This window comes from Panicum virgatum, chromosome 6K, assembly GCF_016808335.1.
Source record: "Panicum virgatum strain AP13 chromosome 6K, P.virgatum_v5, whole genome shotgun sequence".
Classification (NCBI taxonomy): Eukaryota; Viridiplantae; Streptophyta; class Magnoliopsida; order Poales; family Poaceae; genus Panicum; species Panicum virgatum.
The window spans coordinates 11,815,716-11,836,000 of record NC_053141.1 but is presented as its reverse complement, the minus strand read 5'-3'; the positions used below and the strand labels follow the sequence as shown (position 1 = coordinate 11,836,000).

Here is a 20,285-nt window from a genome sequence, read left to right as displayed (position 1 = left end):
TCCTCTCCTCTCAATTAACAAACCTGTTCAATTTTTTGCAGCCTGCTCCTAGGAGACTAAGGGGCCGCTGGGCCTAGGACTGCTCCTAGGAGAGAAGTCTGAAAGTTAAAACTAATGTAATTAATAAGTTGTTGATCGGTTCTGACTTGTGTATGCTTCATGCATGGTGGATTTGTAAATTTGAAACTTTATTAATGCTAAATTTTTATATTCCCAAATTTTCATGTCTTGCGAGCCTAATGAGCCGGCTAGCTATTAACAAGCCTAGCCGAGCTAGCTCGTTAGGCTAACGAGCCAGACTGAGCCAAGCTGAGCTGGTTTTATTCAAAAAAAAAGGCAAGCTGAGCTGGATCAGGGTCCAACCCTAGCCATTACCTGTAGCTGGTACTGGCGACTGGATCATCATGAAAAGTTTTTATCACCCATAGCAACGGGCATTCAACTATATAACTAAAATCTTAACACAATTTGCTGGTGCTTGTACAATAGGACGTACATGGAGAGATGAGTATTGCTGACTCGGATCAGGTCCCTGCACACAATGATACAGGCCTTACAGTTAAAACAAAAGAATGCAAGAATTCGTGAAAGATGGAAATACCTTGACAAACCATTCTGCGGGAAGGCAAGTCATCAAAGCCAGTGAAAAGGGTGCCAAATCGATTAATTTTCCCTGCACAATGCTCAGGCGGTAAAGAATGAGCGAAACAGCATCATAAGCTGGTAATGCTGGTGTCAAGCCAAACAGAAATCCCTTGATAATGTTACAAAAATGATGGGCAGCATAGAAGTACCAGACTGTCTTTGATAATGTTCGGCAAACGACCAGCATGGTCGTCAGATTATTACAATAGTGTGAAGCATCTATCGAGATACAGAATTAGGGTGTCAGCTCTTTGTACTTTGAAAGAAACTAAAATGAATCAGTAGTCTGGTACAGACGTATCTATATCACAAACACAACATTCGCTGCAAGCACAGCAGCTCTGCACTTTGCAGGCCATTTCCCTGTTTCCACCAAATCATCCAAAAAGTTGCTGAGCTAGCTCGTCGTCATCAAAATTGATAATCATAGCTCGTAATCTGCATGTTGGGGCATAATTTGGTGCCCTCATTGGAGCAGAAATTCTACCAGCATAGTCAACAGACCTGGTTTATCCAAGCTCCAGCTGACTAATCAAATTTCTGGCAAATGCACACATGCCACAATTGCACTGTAGTGCTCAGATCGGCAGCAGTCTATACAGGCGCTAGAACTGCACAAAACCAAACATTATTCCTTTAGACAAATTACCCGGTCAAGGTTCAGGAGATCAGAGCCAAAGAGCTTGGACAAATTCTAAAAAAAAGGAGAAAGTCTAAATTACTCCCCTCAACTATAGCCAAAGTCCGGATATAACCCCCTAAACTATAACTTGATTCAGTTTACCCCCTAAACTATGTCATTTAGTTCATTTTACCCCATAATATAATTTGTCTTTTTTTATTTCTTTATACACAAGTTGAATTTCAAATTCAAAATTTGCAGGGTAGTAGTGGATATCACAACGAATATTTAAAAAAATTGTTAGAATTTTCATTGTTATTTTCCATATAATGTTGAACTCCAATGATTAATTTATTATTAATTATCCTAACCTATCAAAATAATGATAAAAATTATGATGTATTTTTTCTAACATGTTTTATGATGTGTATTATCAACTTGTAAAATTTCAACTTAAAACGCCACCTATGCATGAAGAAATAAAAAAGACAAATTGTATTAGGGGGTAATTTGAACCAAAAGGAATAGTTTGAGGGGTAAAATGAACCAAACGATAGTTTAGGGGGTTATTCAGATTTTGGCTATAGTTGAGGGGAGTAATTTAGACTTTTTCCAAAAAAAAAAGGAAATCGCCATGTAGGAATTTTGAAGCATTTTCAGCAATGTTGTAGATAGATGGGTGAAGAAACAGAGTACTATAACGGGGAGTCAATGTGATGTGAAACACACTCACATTCTGTTCAAGCACTCCTCCTTTTCGCAACTCTAACTTGGAGAATGAGATGTACATTTCTCTTGAATATGGATCTCAATTCTTCATTGGCTTCAATACCAATTCTCCTGAAATATTTGTCCGAATTCAATGGTGTAAACACAATAGTATTAATAATACAAACAAACAATTCAAATAATACATCATATTAGACATGTTAATTGACAAAGCTCTTCTCACCAAAATACACTATCAGCCATTCTAGCATAGGACTATAGGAGCTAGTTTTCCATATGAGAATTGCTGAATGACTTACCCAATCTTTGAGCCATTTTTCCCAACAAGAATCTGACGTTGGCTTTGTTTTGGTGTAATGAAGTGCTGCTCCACCCTAAGAGAACCATCTTTTAGCTCCTTCCAGTCCATCAAACGATGCTCAATTACATAGGGAATTTCCTGCAACAGGTCATACATGAGCAAACAAATTCCTTTTCAATTAGAATTTAATGGTAGAGTTCCTGCAGAAGGTCATTCATTAACAACAGGTTCCATCCAAATTAAAGAGTACCAAGATTCCAGTTGGAATGTAAGGGAATTACTTGGTGGATGTGATGCAGCATCTTCTCCCGCACAACCTCCAAAGATATGGTTTTCATTACTTCTTCAGTCATTACAGTTGGTTCTTCATCCCAAGGTCTTCTTACAGCCTACAAAAAATATATACATCAATAGAACATATAATTATGGATAGCACTGAATAATCAGTAAACAAGCTTGGAATTGTAAAAGATTCAGGGCTCACTTTCAAAGGGCAATAAGAGTAAATAAATTACTCCTTGGAATAAAAAATATTTTACAATGGATGCAGTAAACTTTTTAAACATAAAACCCAAGGTCAATCCAAGTGAAAGTAGATAAGAGGCTACATTAGAAGTGACCACTAAGTACATAAATTAGAGAATAGTGATAGCCTGATAGGCAATGTTCTTAAGGCGTCGCCTAGTCGTCGCCTAGGCGCTGAGGCGTGCTCGGGGAGGTAGGCGTCCCCCTCGCCTTGATAGAACGCCTATGGCGTCCACCTCAGGCGCAAGGCGTCCGCCTGGGTGTCGAAAGGCGTCCGCTGGACGCCCTGGAGGACGAGGTGGGCGCCATACATAGGTGCCGAGCGGGGACTCGAGCGGGACAGGCGGAAATTCGAGGGCCGGGCAGGAAACTGAGAGCGGGAGGGAATCGGGCGCGAAATCGAGCGGCAAAAGCCGAGTCCTGGCTTAATCAAGAGAGGGAAACAAAGAAGAGAGGCGGGAGAACTCACGGTGGTGGCCTGGATCCTCGGCGAGGCGGCGACGGCGACCCTAGCGGCCCCGCGCATCTCCGCGAGGGCCTGTGCGGCCCCGCATATCTCCGCGCGTCCGCGAGACCTGTGCGGCCCGGCGCGGCCCCGCCTCCTCTGCGCCTTCACGTACCCCCACCGCCGAGCCGCGCGCGTGCTCGCTCCTGCGCGGGCCGGCGGAAACCGATGGATCCGAGCAGTCCATGGCCGCGTGCGCCCCTGCCTCCGTGCGCCTCATCTGCTCATCTGCAGCCTCCTCTGCTAGACTGCAATGGCCAGGTAATCCATCTCCAATCTCCGTTGCCTCCGTGCGCCTCCTCTACTCATCTACGGCCTCCTCTGCTAGACTGCAATGGTCAGGTAATCCATCTCCGATCTCCGGTCTTCCCTTCCCTCTGCTCTGGTGCTCGTGTGTCCCTTCCCTAGTTCCCTCTACTGCTTGCGCTTGCTGCCTTGCTCTGTTCTATGCCTCTATTGCTTGCTTGAGTGGTTCGTGGCTAATGGCTATGCTCTTCCATTTAAAATCAACTCATCTGTTAGTGGCTCTATGATTTGTGCCTCTTTTGTTTACTAATTGAGCCATGTATGGTACAACAGCTCAACAAAGGTATGTATATGCTACTAAATTTTTTGCTGTTATGGTATATTTAGAATATGTCTATGGCGTCGCCTCGCCACGCGCCTTATACGCCTAGGCGTTGTGAGGGGGGTAGGTCGCCACGAGTCGCCGCAGCGCCTTAAGAACATTGCTGATAGGAGCCCAATTTTCAACTAGCAAACAGAGAGAGCATGGGAATTACTGATTTACAGCTACTATAATTGTTCAGGACCAGACTTATGGACTGAAACATGCCTACTCATGTAGCTAGCTCATTAACATCTCACAGAACAATCAATTGCACATGGTCGTCCAGTGCACATCAAAACAGCAGCAAAATGATACTAAAGACTGACAAGTTCAGATCCTTATTGCAAACACTACTTAATACATATAAAAAAGAGAATATCACAGCATGGCAGAATTCGTCGTGTTTGATATACAGGCCTGGCATGACAATATTCGTATTTGAACACTTCATATGATAATAGCGTTGCAGTTCTCAAACTATATCGTAAGAGAACCAACAGTCAAACTTTGGATTTGGAAATCGCACTAAATCAAACCTTGCCTTATAAAAACAACAGTGGAAGATCCCAGCATTTCACTAATGAAGTTCTACGTCTTCAGGATTTAGAAATGCAAGGCAAACGAAGTGTATGAATAGGTGAAAATACCTGTTCCATCAAATACTGCACAAGGTCTTTCACTCCCTTGCCTTTTAGTCCAGACACCATGAAGTACCTAGCATTTCCAGAAATTACAGTAAGAAGTGAAATGGTAAAAACACAAGGTGAGCTTATAGATACAGAAGACTAATGAACCTTTCATATCCAGGAAGATCTTCAAATTCCTTTGCAACTTTAAGGAGGTCCTTTTTGTTTTCCACCAGGTCAACCTTATTCATGCATAATATACGCCTCTGGTTCGGGTTTACCTCTGTACCCAAACGTTTGATTAACTTTATAACACGTGAATCAGGCCTGCATAAGATGAGTACATAGTTTAGAGGTGCACTTACCATGAGATCTAATCTAACATGAAATATAAATAAAAAAATGTGATGAAGACTTACATATTAAGATGCCTATTGACATCAAACATGACTATTAGTAAATCATAGAGGTTAATTGAGCTCCAGGCACTCTCCACACGAACTGTAACATCCCTATAAGGAAATCCATGGTGCCCTAACATGAGCCCTGGGGTGTCAAAAAAGCACTGCAGAGAATTTTATTAGCTGAATACAATAATTTGTACAGCCAGTAATGATGGATATAGTATTAGCATCAAGTTATTAATTATGTAGGTAATGCTTATATGACAGATAAATCAACAACACATTATTCAGACTAGACTTTTGTTAATTTATATAGAATTAAATAGAAGCAGATCAAGCCATGAAGACACGCTTGCACTATCTGATATTAAAGGCTTTCTTAATGCAATTAATTTTTTTTTCAAACTGGGACTTTGCTCTGATTTCATTACCTCAGTGAAGAAATTACAGAGTTCAAGCGTAGCGATTAAAACATCTGCTTACAGAAAGTACGAACTAACCCCCCAGAAAACAGCAGAGGGCTGCCAGCCGGAAGACACAAGTAACAGCGAGCGATTAAGATGAACATAAAGAACATTATGAGAGATAAATAAAAAAACAAAATACATATATCATGAGACAATACATATCCAAAATCCAGAACATAAAGAATGATTCATAGAAACTTGGTAAAATGACATACTATCTGTGTGTTCCCTTTTGTCAGGACCCCCAAAATTTCATGAGTCGTAGTATTTGTCTTGCGTGAGACTGCAGCCACTTTTGTCCCAACCTGATAGATAAAATGATGAACATAACATAAGACGTCATTTTGATCAGCTAATGACTTTACTGGACTGAGTTGTAGCTCAAATGAGGCAAAAGTTATGTAAATGTCATTTGCCAACGAAGCTAGCGTTATAGGTGCTTTACAATTTCCGTGTCCTACTCCTACCCAGTATCACAATTTCGCTTAAAGCTCTTGTCGAACAAAAAAAAAAGGCGTCTCTCAGAAGTCGTCCATACCATAGTGTTGGTGAGCGAGGACTTGCCGGCGTTGGGCGCGCCGACGATGCCGACGGAGAGCGACATCTGGTCCTCCTCCCTGACCTCCCCGGGGTCCTCGTCCTCCTCGTCGGGCGGCTCCATCGCCGCGTCGAGCAGCGCGAGCGCCACGTCCCGCGAGCGCTCCTCGTCCTCGTCCCCCACGGCCGCTGCCCCGCCCCGCGCCTCCCCGAAGAGCGCCTCGTCGGCGCGCGCGCGGAGGGCGGGGTCGAACCGGAGCTTCCGCAGCGCGGAGACGGGGTTGTTGACCTTCCGCGAGGGCGCGGGGCCCGGGGTCGGGAGGTCGTACTCGGCGCTGTCGAAGTCGGCGTCGGCCGCGGGGGCCGGGGCCGGGGAGGAGTCGGAGTCCGAGGACGCGGCCGCCGAAGAGCTCGAGGAGAAGAGGCGGAGCGGGGCGGGTATGGTGGGGGCGGGGGCGGGGGCGGGGGTGAGGGATAGGGTTTGGAGAGGGCGGAGGGCTTGGAGGAAGCGACGCATGGCTGCGGCGGAGGGGGCGGCGGCGGCGGCGGAGGGTTTAAGGGAGGGGTATTTTGGGGGAAAAAGCGGAGGTGGGCGGAGGAAGAAATTGTATGGTATCTGGCGGGCAAGTGGGCCTTTGGGCCATTTTCTGAGAGGAGGCCTTTTGTGCGTGTGGTTGAGGGCCCATGTCCAAAAATTATTACACCCAGGTCCAAGTCTATCTTGGATGCAAGGGCCCAATTAGGAGATGCTGTAAGCGGTGAATCCCTAAAAAAAGCTTGTTAACTTGAGAATTTGTTGATATAAACGAAAAAAAACTTGAGAATTTGTTAGCTTGTTGTTTTTCATTTTTTTAAAAGAAAAAGTTGTATGATCGGCATGGGGCAGCTCTCTTGGCTAGTTCGTGTATAATCTTACTGAACTACCAGCCAGATCAGCAGCATTGCGCGGAAATGATACGCCTAGTTCACTGGATTTCTCTGTTGATCAGCATGGCTGAAACAACTCTGTTCACATTTCAAATTTTATCAGGACTCTGTAGAAATCCATAGTAGAAATTCTGACCAGGATGGTGTTCATGTCATCAGACTTTTAGTAACATATACACAGGCATGCACCGGCCTTGTTGTTGTTGTTGTACTGGTGACCTCAAGTCCTGAACGAACTAACAATAATGAACTGGCCACTACTCAGATATGTGGCTTGCTTCATCCGAGTCCTTGAGAGAGTTGCCGATGTCGATGACGAAGCGGTACCTGACGTCGGCCCTGGCGAGGCGCTCCATGGCCGCGTTCACGCAGTCCGCGCCGATCACCTCCACGTCCGCCGTCACGCCGTGCTCCGCCGCCAGCTCCAGCATCTCCTCCGTCTCCCTCATCCCGCCGATGGAGCTCCCGGCCAGGATCTTGTTCTCTGCAAGCATGAATGATGAATGCGTCTACACGCATGAGACAAATCCGATCCGATCGACAATCTCTTCGATTAATTAGTGGATCGATCGAAACGAGTAGCTGCAAGCATCTTGCCGAGAATGAGATCGAAGGGAGGGATCTCCAGGGGCTTCTCTGGCATGCCGACCAGCACCATCTTGCCGGTGGGCTTCAGCAAGCCCAGCAGCGGGGTCAACGGGATGCTCGCGGACACCGTGTTGATGATGCCGTCCATGGTGCCCGCCGCAGCCTTCATCTCGTCGGCGTCGCTGCTGAGGACGAACGCGTCGGCGCCGAGCCGCTCCAGCGCCTCCCGCCTCTTCGCCCGAGCTGACCACCGTCACCTCCGCCCCGAGCGCCCTGGCGAACTTGACGGCGACGTGGCCCAGCCCCCCCAGCCCCGCCACGCCGACGCGCTTCCCCGGCGCGCCCAGCCCGTGGCGCCGCAGGGGGCTGTACACGGTGACGCCCGCGCACAGCAGCGGCGCGCCGCGGTCCAGCGGCAAGCAGAGGCGGAGTCAGGATTGAAACATAGGGGGGCCAATTTACTAATGCCGACAATCGACATGTGTTTTTAGAAAAAAAAAATATGTAAGACACACACACACAAACACATTTGTACCAACTTAACTAGAGAAAAAATAACAAAAATCAAACATGTATGTAATATATAAGAATAAATTTACTTACTATTAATAATTAGCTCCAATCATCCAATGCAGGGCAGCAGGATAAGGTAGAAGGTAGCGTCCTTGAATTTACATCTCTATTAACTTTAATTTACCTCTACGAGAACCAACTAGATCATAAGAATTGATGATATCTTCAGAAGTAATCTTTGCTGCCAATTCCTTTTCAATATAAATTATCATGTAACTACGTAGAAAATCATCTCCCATTTTGTTGCGTGGACGAGTCTTGGCAAGTTTCATAGCTGAGAATGCTCTCTCCGTGGTTGCAGTTGACACCGGAAGAGTCATGACTAATCTTAACAACCTATCAACCATTGGATAATGAGAATTTTTGCCCAATTTAACAAGCCCATTTGTCAGATCAGCAAGTGATGGGAGACTACTTAGCTCTGGATTGTTGCACACATCAAGTTGAAAATGCAGTAGTTGGCATTCTAATTGGGCTCTTTCTTGATTAGAAAAATCAGCCGGATAATATTTTTCTACTAGGGTAGATATCTTTGACCTATCAAAGCTGTCCAGTCTTGGATCCAAAGAGGCACAAAGTGATAGAAGTTCTGTAGCTTGAGAGCTAAATCTGTCCTCCAATTCAATTAGTTGTTGATCAATTGCCACATTAAACACATCTATTTTATAATGGTGAAGAGTTGTAGTGTTGTCATGCTTGTTCCGAGATTTTGTCACATCAGCATATCTGCAAATTGCATTTTAAACAGAAATAAGTTTGAGATCCCTATAAAAATAACAACAAAAATATTACTAGTAACGGTTACGAGTATAGGTGAAGGAACATACCTGCGATTTAGATCTGGGATTTCAACCTCATGCTTCCCACAAAAGTCCATGACCTCATTCAGAAGAGGTTCCCAACCATCATTGCGCAGGTCACGAAGTAACACCTTTGTGTTAGAAACTGAATCCATTGCATTTAAGATATCTATAGATTTCTTTTGTAGTGTTTGGCATAACACCTCTATGATTTTCATTATTTTCTCCATCAACAGTAGAACAAAGACAAAATCAAATGTGAGAATAATGTGAAGGGCACCTGCAGCATCACCCCGAGAAAACCTTTTAATGGAACGATCATTTGCAATGTTGCGCAGCACTGAAATTGTGGCACCAAACATCTTTTTCAAACTTTGAATCGACTTGTAATGAGAACTCCATCTAGTGTCCCCTGGCCTCTGTAAAGAGCCCATCTGATTAGCGCCCCTTCCTGTATCAAGCTCTCCCAATTCAATTTCATGTGCAATTTGTTCAGCTTGCTTTGCTAATAACTCATCATTACGCTTAGAAGAAGCACTAACGACATTAATGATGGAAATGGCATGCTGAAAAAAATTGTGCACCTCATGTGCCTCCCTTGATGCTGCAACTAAAGCTAATTGGAGCTGATGAGCCATGCAATGGATGTAATATGCATAAGGACACTCACTGAGAATTAAAGCCTTCAACCCATTCCACTCTCCTCGCATATTACTTGCCCCATCATAGCCTTGACCTCTAATATCTCTCACACTCAAGTTATTATCTGATAGGACAGCACAAATTGAGTCCTTAAGAGTTAATGCGGCAGTGTCCTTAACGTGAATGAGGTCAAGGAAACGCTCCTTTATGATACCTTCTTTGTTGACAAACCGAACAACGATTGCCATTTGCTCTTTTTTTGATTCATCTCGAGATTCATCGACCATTATGCAAAACTTGCTATTGCCAATTTCTTCTCTGATTGAAATCTGCACTTTCCGAGCATATATGTTTAGAATTTCCTTCTGGACATCAGGTGATGTGTACTTTGCATTTTTTGGAGCATTTTGTAACACAACATCATTCACCTCCTTGTTATAAGAGGCCAAAAGTTTGACCATTTCCAAAAAATTGCCTTGATTTATGGAATCTGGAGACTCATCATGGCCTCTAAATGGACATGCTTGAAATGTTAACCACCTAACAATATCAACAAAACAGATTGTCAGATAGTACAAGTGTAGATATATTATTTATTTGTAAAAACATAAAAAGGAAATTCTTATTACCGAATGGAATCAATTGTGGTTTTAAGTCTAAGTCTGGCATCTGCTACTCTCTTCTCCTTTTGTTTAAGAACCACTTGGTCAATGTGAGCAATTCTATTTTTGAGGTTGTTGCAACACTGAACTGAATAGTTATGAGCTGAGCTAGGATCCTGACCCATGTGAGTTAGAAATGCACACTTATCTGAATTGTGGACCTTCTTCCAATTTTGAAATCCCTTCACAGTGAATGCATCTGAGCCAGCCTTCCCAATTGGCTTTTTTGAAAAGAGAAAACAAGGGAAGCAATATGCACGTTTGGTGTGAGGTGAATACTCTAGCCACCAGAAATCTGCATACCAATTTCTACAGAATCGACGACGGTGAATTGCATCATTATAGGGATATTCATCCGGTTCAAACTTCGGTTGATATGGCCCTTCAGATATATAAAACCTTATAGCTTCATCTTGTTCTGTAGGCGAGAGCTGCCAAATTTGAGTGCGTTTACCAGGGTCTCTCTCAAATGCTGTGGTTACATTTCTAGCTTGTTGAGCTTCTGATCGTGGCGTAGCATTTTGCTCTGGAACTTGCACATCAATTGGCGTAGCTTGATCATTTGTTGCATTAGGATTTTCAGGGACACGAGAGCTGGAAACAACCGGCTTAAAAAAACTATCAATGGTCTTTTTCCTCTTCATGTTGGTTAAGCAGGTAACTATTAGAGATATACTCTATTAGATTCAGCTAATAGCTATAAAAAATGACATTAAGATGTTAAAAAGGACAAGACTATATTAGGGATAGATTAATATCTGATGACTCTCGAGTCTCGACTTGATGCGGCACTTCGGCACTCGGCAGCGCCGCAGCGGCAGCCGGCAGGAGGCTTCAGCGTTTGCGGCGGCGGCGCTTCTGTTGCAGGTCTGCAGCGGCCGGCAGGCCGGAGGCTGGAGCAGTGGAGGCAAGGAGGGAGAGGGAGGTGACGATTGGCGTCTTGGCGAGGTGCTCCCGTCCTTGCTGCTTGCTGGCTTACTGCAGGTGGTTGTGCGAAGCCGAAGCGGCAGCCAGTAAACGAGGAAGTGAATTAACTCGACGTCGATTACGAAGCGTTGTCCTCGTCGCTCGCGATGTGCAGCCAGGCTTGTGTGCACTGCAGCCGCTGCGACGGATCCTCTTCAAATCAGGGGGGGCCACATATTAATAATGAGAATATTAGCACTGAGATTAAGAGGTATTACGTGGAATTGCACCAACGTTGGGGGGGGGCCTGCCCCTGCCCGCCCCCCCCCCCCCCTTGTCTCCGCCCCTGGTCTGAGCCATCTGCCGGCGGCCGTCGTCAGCCGTGCGCCGGGTGAGGAGACGGCTGAGAGAGTGGCGCTCTATTATAGCCGCGCGCACCGGGGCCGTGTTTAGTTGGGCTTTGTAAAGTTTTTGAAAAGACATTTTTCTATATTTGAAGTACTAAACATAGACTAATTATAAAAATAATTACATAACTCGTCTGTAAATCGCGAGACGAATCTAATGAGTCTAATTAATTCGTCATTAAAGGTTGTTTACTTTAGCATTACTGTAGCAATTTAGTGTTTGATTGCGGCCTAATTAGGTTCATTAGATTCGTCTCGCGATTTACAAGCAGCAGTCGCAATGTATTTTTTATTTCGTCTAGATTTAAGTCTCCATGCAGGTGTCGAATTTTTTTTTAGAATTTTGATTTATGGAACCAAACACGGCCCGGGGCTCTGAAGGACTTAAACTCTTTGCATTGGCTCGCGCACCCAGTTTTCTCTTGGTGCGGGCCAGGCGGGGCAATAAGATGAGACTGAGACTGAGACTGTGTGTTCGTTAACGTCGTACAATTAGACACGACCGTGTGGCAGTCAGTGACGCCGATGGCTCTCGGCGGCTCGCTCAACTGCCCACTCCATGAGAAAGACTGGAAGAAAACAAAAATCATCAATGAACGCTACTAGAAAGTTGGCTATCAATACCGGGTAAAAGAGGCCATCAGTAAGAAAAAAAAAATCATCAATGAACGCTACTAGAAAGTTGGCTATCAATACCGGGTAAAAGAGGCCATCAGTACCGGTTTTGCGCAGAGCCGAGACTTTTAGTCTCGGGCATTAAGCATCACCCGGTACTAACGCAAAATACGCGTGCCTGCGGTACGAGGATTCAAACTCAGGACCTCTTGCCTCGCGCGATCCCTCCTTACCATCTCACCTATACATCACTTCTGATGGGAAGAGAGATGATTTTCCTTTGAAGTAACCCGTAGAGAACCCTTTAGTATCAGATGGTAACACCAACCGGTACTAAAGGCTATACATTAGTACTGGATGGCGTTACCAACCGGTACTAATATGTAGGTTTTAATACCGGTTGATGTTAACAACCGGTACTAAAGGTCAGGGACCTTTCCATCTACCTCAAAAATACCGTAGTACCGGGTCTTCTTCCTACCGGTATTTTTGAGGTGGACCGATAGCATGTTTTCTAGTAGTGGTAGGTCGCAACAAGCTACTCCCTCTATCCTAAAATACAAGGTATTTTGGTTTGTCATAAATCAAAATAGTCTAAATTTGACTAAATTTATAGAGAAAAATATTAACATATAAAAAATTAAACAAGTCAATTATGAAAATATATTACATAATGGATCTAATTATTCTCATTTAATATTCAAAATATTATTATTATTTATATAAATTTGGTCAAATTTAGAACAGTTTGACTTATAACAAACTAAAATATCTTATATTTTAGGACGGATCTTATCCTTTGTCGACAGCGAGGGAGTACCTAATAAGTGAGGAAGACACTAGTCCTTTTCACTTGCGAAGCTTGATCTTATCCTAATAAGCGAGGAAGACACTAGTTCTTATTAGGGACTACCTAATAAGGGAGGAAGACACTATTCCTTTTAGGACGGAGGGAGTACTACCTAATAAGCGAGGAAGACACTAGTTCTTTCACTTGTGAAGCTTGATCTTATCCTAATAAGCGAGGAAGACACTAGTCCTTATTAGGGAGTACCTAATAAGCGAGGGAGTACGACAGCCGACAGCAAATAAACGTCCTCTGTGTCTTAGGTTCATCTTTACCATAACCTTTTTTTTTCAATGATAAAACTCATCTGTTATTATTTATATGTCTATCCTTTACGGCATCTCTAATTAAAACATTTTTTTGATAACAAAACTCGTTTGTTATTATTTATCTATCTTAGTACTCCCTCCATTTCTTCTGTTTATAAGGTACGAGTGCATTTCAAGGTTCAAATAAATTACCTTTTCATTTCTGTTTATAAGGTTGCATTTCAAGGTTCAAATAACCTTTCTAATGTTTGATCAAGTATAATAATGGTATGTTATGTTGATTTTGTGAAGGAAAAAGGGTATCAATCGATGAATATTTGAAAATCCTTCCTATAGTGGTTTTCTTACTGAAAACTTTATACTATCATCGAATTTAAAATTCAAAGTACAGTTCTAGAGATCTCACCAAGTAAAACAATGTCATATATATCGATACGGAAGGAAGCCTCCATGCTATCACACGCGCTAAAAAAATATTGTATATCTTGTACTAACGTAAAAGGAACGAAAAGATAAACATGTTACTGATAGTGGGAGGACCAGAGTACAACAGTTCACATGATTTAGTATAGATGACAATAGTGAATCTACAACAATCCATACCAGCAAATTATCAGTGTGACTATGTTAGAATTATTATTATTATTTTGTTTACACAGAGGAGGAAGGAGAAAAACAAAAGTAAAGATCCACAGGCCCAGAAAGCGAACCTGGCTGGGGAAAGAAGCGGCCCAAACAATTAGTTCCCTGGAGTGCCAAAACTAGCCGTTAGAGAGTTCCGTGTCACTGGAGCCTTGTCTAGGAGTAAACTGTTCGACATTACTGTAGGTCACAGCAAGAATTCAGTGTTGGAAAACACGGCATTAAGTGGACGCCAACTAGAAATCAACATTTTGGGAAAGACGTACTATGATTTTAAATCTTGCAAAAGTTCCCCTCAAAAGAAAAAAAATATAGCAAAAGTTAAGCCAAAAAGTGAGGAAGCATCATGTTCTGTTCTCCTAATGTTTGGCTGTGCAAGGAAGCAGGCAGGTCACGCCAGTTGCCTCTTCCTCCCAGTCCCAAGGTTCTCGGTATCTCTGTCACCTGAACATAAAGAACCATGCATCAACTCTACGTGACATGCATGTCGACAGCTAAAAGTCTACGTAATACAGCATTATACCGTTTACGATGGAGAATCAAATCAAACCTTTCGGTGTAACAGCTTAAACTATCGGTTTCGTGTTTCAGGAATAACCCGCATAATTCAAGAATAATACTCAGACTTTGTGAAACTACATATAAGAGCACATGTCTCAAGCCTGTCAATTTCCTGGAGGGAGCCAACATGACTGCCAAAACGTGCCATGATTGTTATGGAAAAGTTTTATGAGAAGATTTAAAATATTCAGGTTTAAATCATATTGACGAAAATATGAAGGTCTAAGAAAATATCGAATTCACATTTCACTTTCTGAATCAAGAATTTCGCTTGTCAGGGAAATAAGACCATGATTGTGATTAAATACAATTTTTCAGTTAACAAAATCCATGGAGTTTCAACCCAGCAAAAAGGAGGAATCTAGCTAACAACTATGTACATTGCCGTTGACTCCAAAAGGAAGTCGGCGATTTTACAAATCTTTAGCCCCAAAGATAATTCGAGAACAACTATTCGCCGCCACCACTTCATCATTCTTCTATGCACATCTATTTTGGTGCCATCCTCATGGAAGCACATCATTGTGCAAGATTCATATTTTGTCCTGAACATTTTGACTTGTCTAGCAATGCCCTTCAACTCTAGAACTTGGTCACATTCAGGCCTTCTTTATACCTCACTGTGCACCGATTCTGGTTGAAGAAGATTCTACTGAAATTAATGCTGTAATGCTACAACAAAATAAACCCCGCCGATCATAAACTGCGTTCGGGGTCTTTAGGAATGACAATGCGCAGAACTACAGTCCTCAGCAGCTCTGAAGATGTATCTGCCTATCTATGCCCATTTGGCAAGCAAGGACATGAGTCCTGCACCGAGGAATAAGGCAAGGTAAGTTGCCAGCTGAAGCTTCATGTTTGTCTGCAGCCTCGGGTTGTGGAAATCTGCTGCTAGGAGATCTACCAGGGACATGTATATCAAAATCCCTGCTGCAGCTGCATTGAAGACCCCCTCGACAACGAGGGCGGTAGCGCTGTGCTTGCTGTAGCTGGATGTGATCGCGATCCCCAGTGCAATGCCCATGGGAGCAGTGAGGGAGAAGAAGGCCACCATGATCACGGTTGCTCTCACTTTGAACTTTGCCTGCAGTAAGAAGATCAAATTGTTTTAGCTAGTATTCAAATTTTAAATATTTTTTCTTTTTGTTTGTGTTCATCGAATGATGAAATAGTTTTCTCCGAGATGCCAGTTAAGGTACAGGTTGAATCTGAATTGTTCTTACAAAAAATTAAAGGTGACTGAGTAACTGACCAATTCCAGTTCCGAAACCCACCCAATAAAGCCAACTTCAAACTGACAATTCCAGTTATCCTTGAACTAATTAGGCAAGCAACTGTAACTGATGCACCTAAACTCGCACAGTAGCAGTAACTGTTCAGTTTAGAAGTTAGGAACCATGATCATGTCACTAATTGATGGTCCTACTTCTTGCTCCTAATTTTGTACAATGTGGCTAGTGATAAGTCATATCTCTTCTCCACTACAAATATCTCTGTCGGCTTTCACACCCTTTCTGTAATGGGTCCTACTTCTTGCTCCTAATTTTGTACAATGTGGCTAGTGATAAGTCATATCTCTTCTCCACTACAAATATCTCTGTCGGCTTTCACACCCTTTCTGTAATGGGGCATCCCCTCCTGTGGCTGCCATGATTCTTATGCGTCTTGTAGTATCTGATTTTGTCAATGCGTCTTCTAGATATTTTTTAGGTGGTCACTCTTTACCATACGTCCGTACCTGAACAATGCAGCCGCCAAGGCCTATGCCTTCGAAGAACTGGTGGAAGCTGAGAGCTCCAACAAGAGGCCTGATCGTCGATGGCCTCAGCGATGCCCCCAGAGACACGCCGATGATCACCGAGTGCACCAGGATCCCCAGCTCCAGAACCTGCACGGCCACAAATTTGACTGATGGTTATTTGTTAATACTAAAGAAAGTTTAGAGTTGATCGAAGAATCTGCAAAGAGGGGCTCGGTTGTGCGGCTGACTGGCTGAGAAAGAAAGCATTGTTTTGTTCCTCTTGTCTGCAGCAGTATGCTCTGCTTTTAGCAGGAACGGTAGGGGCAACGTCCCCTGTCTCGGATGGAGACAACAGAGAAGCCTCACAGTACCATGAGAGCTACGTCCTAAATTGTCTTTATCAGGAGTACTGATTTGATTTGATTTGCAATCATATAGCCCAAGAACGAGCCTTTTTTTTTGGTAGAGAATGAGGATTGAGGACTACCGATACATTAAGTTCAGAGAATAAGGATTTGATTTGATTTGATGTATCAGAGCTTTTTTTTAGACAAATTATACATTTTTTTTTCAGAAGATCACTCCTAGTTCCATGCAAGATTTTTTTTACCGACCGGTACCGGTCCGGAAACCGCGGTTACCGGTGTAACCGGTCCGGATCGGTTCCGATACCGGCCGGTTTCAAACCGCCCAAATTCAAAACTTCAAATTTGAATTCAAAAAAATAAAAAATTCTCAAAAAATTCCTAAAAATACTTCAAGTTGCGAAGAATCTAATGGTGTCAAATTTTTTTCAAATATTCGTTCATTTAGTATACTTTGCGGGCATTTGAAGTTAAACCAAAAAAAAAATGGGCCGGCCCATTAAGACCCACTTTGGCCCGAATGCGCCGGCGGCCTTATGAAGACCCAAGAACCCTCTAGAACCCCCACGCCGCCCCCCAGAAGTCACGCCGTCCCCACGTCGCGACCCCTCCGCCGCCCCCACGCCGCGACCGGCGCTCAACGCCGGCCAGCCGCCCGGAGACCGCGGCTAGCCGGGCGGTAGCTCCGGTAAGCCGGCCCGGCAATGGATCTACCGGCCCGCACCGGTAAACCGCGCGCGCAGTCGGTTTACCGGCCCAGAGCGGCGGTTAGCCGCCAGAAGGTATGAACTCGATTTTTTTTTATCCTATGAGTTGATTTAGAATATTAGATGATTTGTTTTAGGATTTAGGTAAGATTTAGGTGTATGACTTAGGTGTATTTAGGATTTAAGTAAGATTTAGGTGTATGACTTAGGTGTATTAGATGATTTTGTACACTATGACTTAGGATTTAGGTAGATTTGATTTAGGTGTATTTATGATTTAGGTAGATTTGAATATTATGGTGCATATATGATTTAGGTAGATTTGAATATTAAGCAGCAGCAAAACTAGTGAGCAGCGACACCTCCACTGATGATGGCGATGGTGAGCGTAGTCCACCGTATCAGGAGATTGGGGATAGCAGCTCGGCTAATGATGGTGACGGTGCTGATGCTGGTGGTAGTGGTGGTGGTGGTGGTGGTGGTAGTTGTCCCATTTGTTTCACACGTATACATTGTACCTACATATGCACACATGTTTCTGACTATGAGTACTAATTATGATATATGGTTGATTGTAGGGGAGACTCAGTTCACACATGCTACTCAGGACCCCGACCATGGAGCACCGCAATCGCAGAGGAGAACGGTTGGACCGACAGACTACGACACTCCACAGTATTCTTCCTCCTACAGCGATACCTCGCACTCTTTTCACTATCCCATACCAGCATGCAGCCACCGACGAGATGGGTGTACGAATGGAAAGACCCCCATTTCTATACTATGTTAGTTCAGAAATGGGAGACAACATCGGCGTGAACAGGAAAAATTTGGCAAGACTACAAGGCTGAGCTGCTTAGAGTGCGAGGTTTGAATGTGATGTCCATCGCCGAATACCAAATGGCGTCCCAAATGGGGGTCTTCCCATTGTACATTGAACTTTTATTGATGTGTATCAGTAACTATTGTATTTGTATGCACAATTATGACTATGGTATTTGTATGCACGCTTATTACTATTGTTTTTGTATATATGATTATAAATTATTGCTTTGGTATGATCTTTTACATTAATATGTACATAGCTCATGCCAAAATTTTTATTTATTTCACACCGGGGAACCACTTTAAAACCGTCGATTTTTTTTTCAACGCACCGGTTACCACTCAACCTGAGCGGTTTAAGGACCTAACCGGGCGGCTAACCGGTGGAAACCGGTTAAACTGTCGTTTTTGGTTTGAAGTTTGAATTTGGCCGGTTTTTTCCGGATCAAATCGGTCCGGTTTACCGGAACCGGACAGCGGCGGTTTCATCCAACCGGTCGGGAAAAAAAACCCTGGTTCCATGTGATACATTAAGTTCAGAGAAAATTTACCGCGGTTGTTCTGTTTTTTATATATTTGTTCTTGCTCAGGAAGTGGGGCATTCGAAAATCGAAATGATTGGTGCCAAATCAAAGCAGCTGGTCATGCCTTTTTGTTTTTATATCCTGTCTCGATCAAAATTGGAATGTTTTGATCATTAGCATACCAGATTTTTGGATTTCCATGTCTCTCAAGTGTTTTCCTTTGGAACAAGAAAATGGGAGTGATTTATCTGAACTGCTATGGAGTGAAGGGGGCCTCACCTGAGAGATGACCCTGTGCCTGATCGACACGGCAACGGAGGAGGCATCGTCAGGCGAGGCGCCGGCGGCGGCCGGCCCGCCGTGGCCGGGGCCGTGGGCGTGGTCGTGCGCGTGGCCGTGCGCGTGGCCGTGCGTGGCGTGCGTGTGCACGTGCAGGTGGCCCGCGTGCTCGGCGCCGCCCTCCTCATCCCCGGCAGCGGCGCCGCGGCCGCCCTGGTGGTGCCCGTCGGCGGCGTCGTCAACGGGGCGCGCCTTGCGGAAGTGGGAGCGCTGGTAGTACCCGGCCGCGACGGAGTCGACCATCATGGTGGCCATGGCGGAGCACATGGCGACGAGCCCGGCGAAGGGGAACGCGGCGCCCTTGCTGCCGCGCGCGCCGCCACCGCAGGGGGGCGCGAGCGCGTCGAACGCGGCGGGCAGGATGTGCACCATGCCGGTGGCGAGGATGACCCCGGCCGCGAACGCCTTGACGGCGAAGAAGACGTCGCCGTCGGGCCGGAGCGCGGGCGCCGAGCGGCCCAGCACGGGCACCAGCGCCCCCGCCGCGCCCGCCGCCAGGATGGACGCCACCGCGACGAGCTTGAGCCGCAGCGCCCCGCGCGCGTCCTCCTCCCTGACCTCCGCCGCCTCCCCCCCGCCGCACTCCGCCTCCGGCGCCGCGGCGGCGCCCGCCCCGGGCGGCGCCGCTGCCAGGACGAGGAGGGCGACGACGACGACGACCAGCGCCGCCTGTCGGAGGCGAGCTCGCGCGGCGTCCATCGCGATTCGTGTGGCGAGGCGCGCCGCGGGCGTGGCGAGGGAGGGAGGGAGGCGGCGCCGCGCGCGCACGCCGGGCTTTATACGCAGGCGCGCGTGGTGACATGGTGAGCTCCCGCTCGCTCGCTCGCTCGCTCAATGCTGCGTCTCTGGCCACCTCCACCTGACGCGCCGCTTTGGAGTGGAGTGGCCGGCGAGAATCGTCGGCCGCCGGATCGAGCTGAGCTGGGGCGCGCGGCGGCCGTCGGATCGGCGGCGGGCGAGGCGGCCGGGAGCCCCCGTGAGGTGAGAGCGTGAGATGCTGTCTGCAGCAGCTAGCGTTGGTGCGGCCGTTTGCCCTGTTTGTTCGGAAGCGGGTCGCTGCTACTTTCTGTCAGTCTTGGGGCCCACAGCAAAAGTGGAGGCTTTTTAATTTTTATTTTATGCTAGAAGAAAAAAGGAATCTAGATTTTATTTCGGAAATAGAAGGCTGCCAGAGATTTTTTTCCTGTTGCTGCTAGTATAATATTCCTCCTAAAAGATATTTTCTTTTTCACCACTTGCCGTTAAATTTCGCGAGCTTGCTTTCCATCCTGGTCATATTTAACCAACTCGCATGTTAGGATTGTATCTGTGCCACCCCACGTGTCATTTAACAATCAGTCAACTGTTTGACGTACTAGTTTACTCTGCTTTTTT

General features: G+C 45.2%; 2 protein-coding genes and 1 pseudogene across 2 annotated transcripts; all 3 read right to left on the bottom strand.

The window, feature by feature from the left end:
• Positions 1 to 735: 735 nt before the first annotated feature.
• On the bottom strand, positions 736 to 6,488 carry LOC120711762 (GTP-binding protein ERG-like). Its single transcript, XM_039997400.1, has 9 exons — positions 5,973 to 6,488; positions 5,650 to 5,739; positions 4,983 to 5,128; positions 4,732 to 4,890; positions 4,585 to 4,651; positions 2,579 to 2,686; positions 2,296 to 2,435; positions 2,001 to 2,107; positions 736 to 1,256 (listed from the first exon to the last, which is right to left on the bottom strand). The coding sequence occupies exons 1-8, from the start codon at positions 6,486 to 6,488 to the stop codon at positions 2,008 to 2,010; spliced, it is 1,326 nt and encodes a 441-aa protein (XP_039853334.1). The 3' UTR covers positions 736 to 1,256; positions 2,001 to 2,007.
• A 456-nt stretch (positions 6,489 to 6,944) lies between these two features.
• LOC120713239 lies at positions 6,945 to 9,651 on the bottom strand (annotated as a pseudogene).
• A 5,030-nt stretch (positions 9,652 to 14,681) lies between these two features.
• Positions 14,682 to 19,610, bottom strand: LOC120713237 (zinc transporter 4-like). Its single transcript, XM_039999232.1, has 3 exons — positions 18,852 to 19,610; positions 16,149 to 16,298; positions 14,682 to 15,494 (listed from the first exon to the last, which is right to left on the bottom strand). The coding sequence occupies exons 1-3, from the start codon at positions 19,608 to 19,610 to the stop codon at positions 15,189 to 15,191; spliced, it is 1,215 nt and encodes a 404-aa protein (XP_039855166.1). The 3' UTR covers positions 14,682 to 15,188.
• Between the last annotated feature and the right edge of the window lie 675 nt (positions 19,611 to 20,285).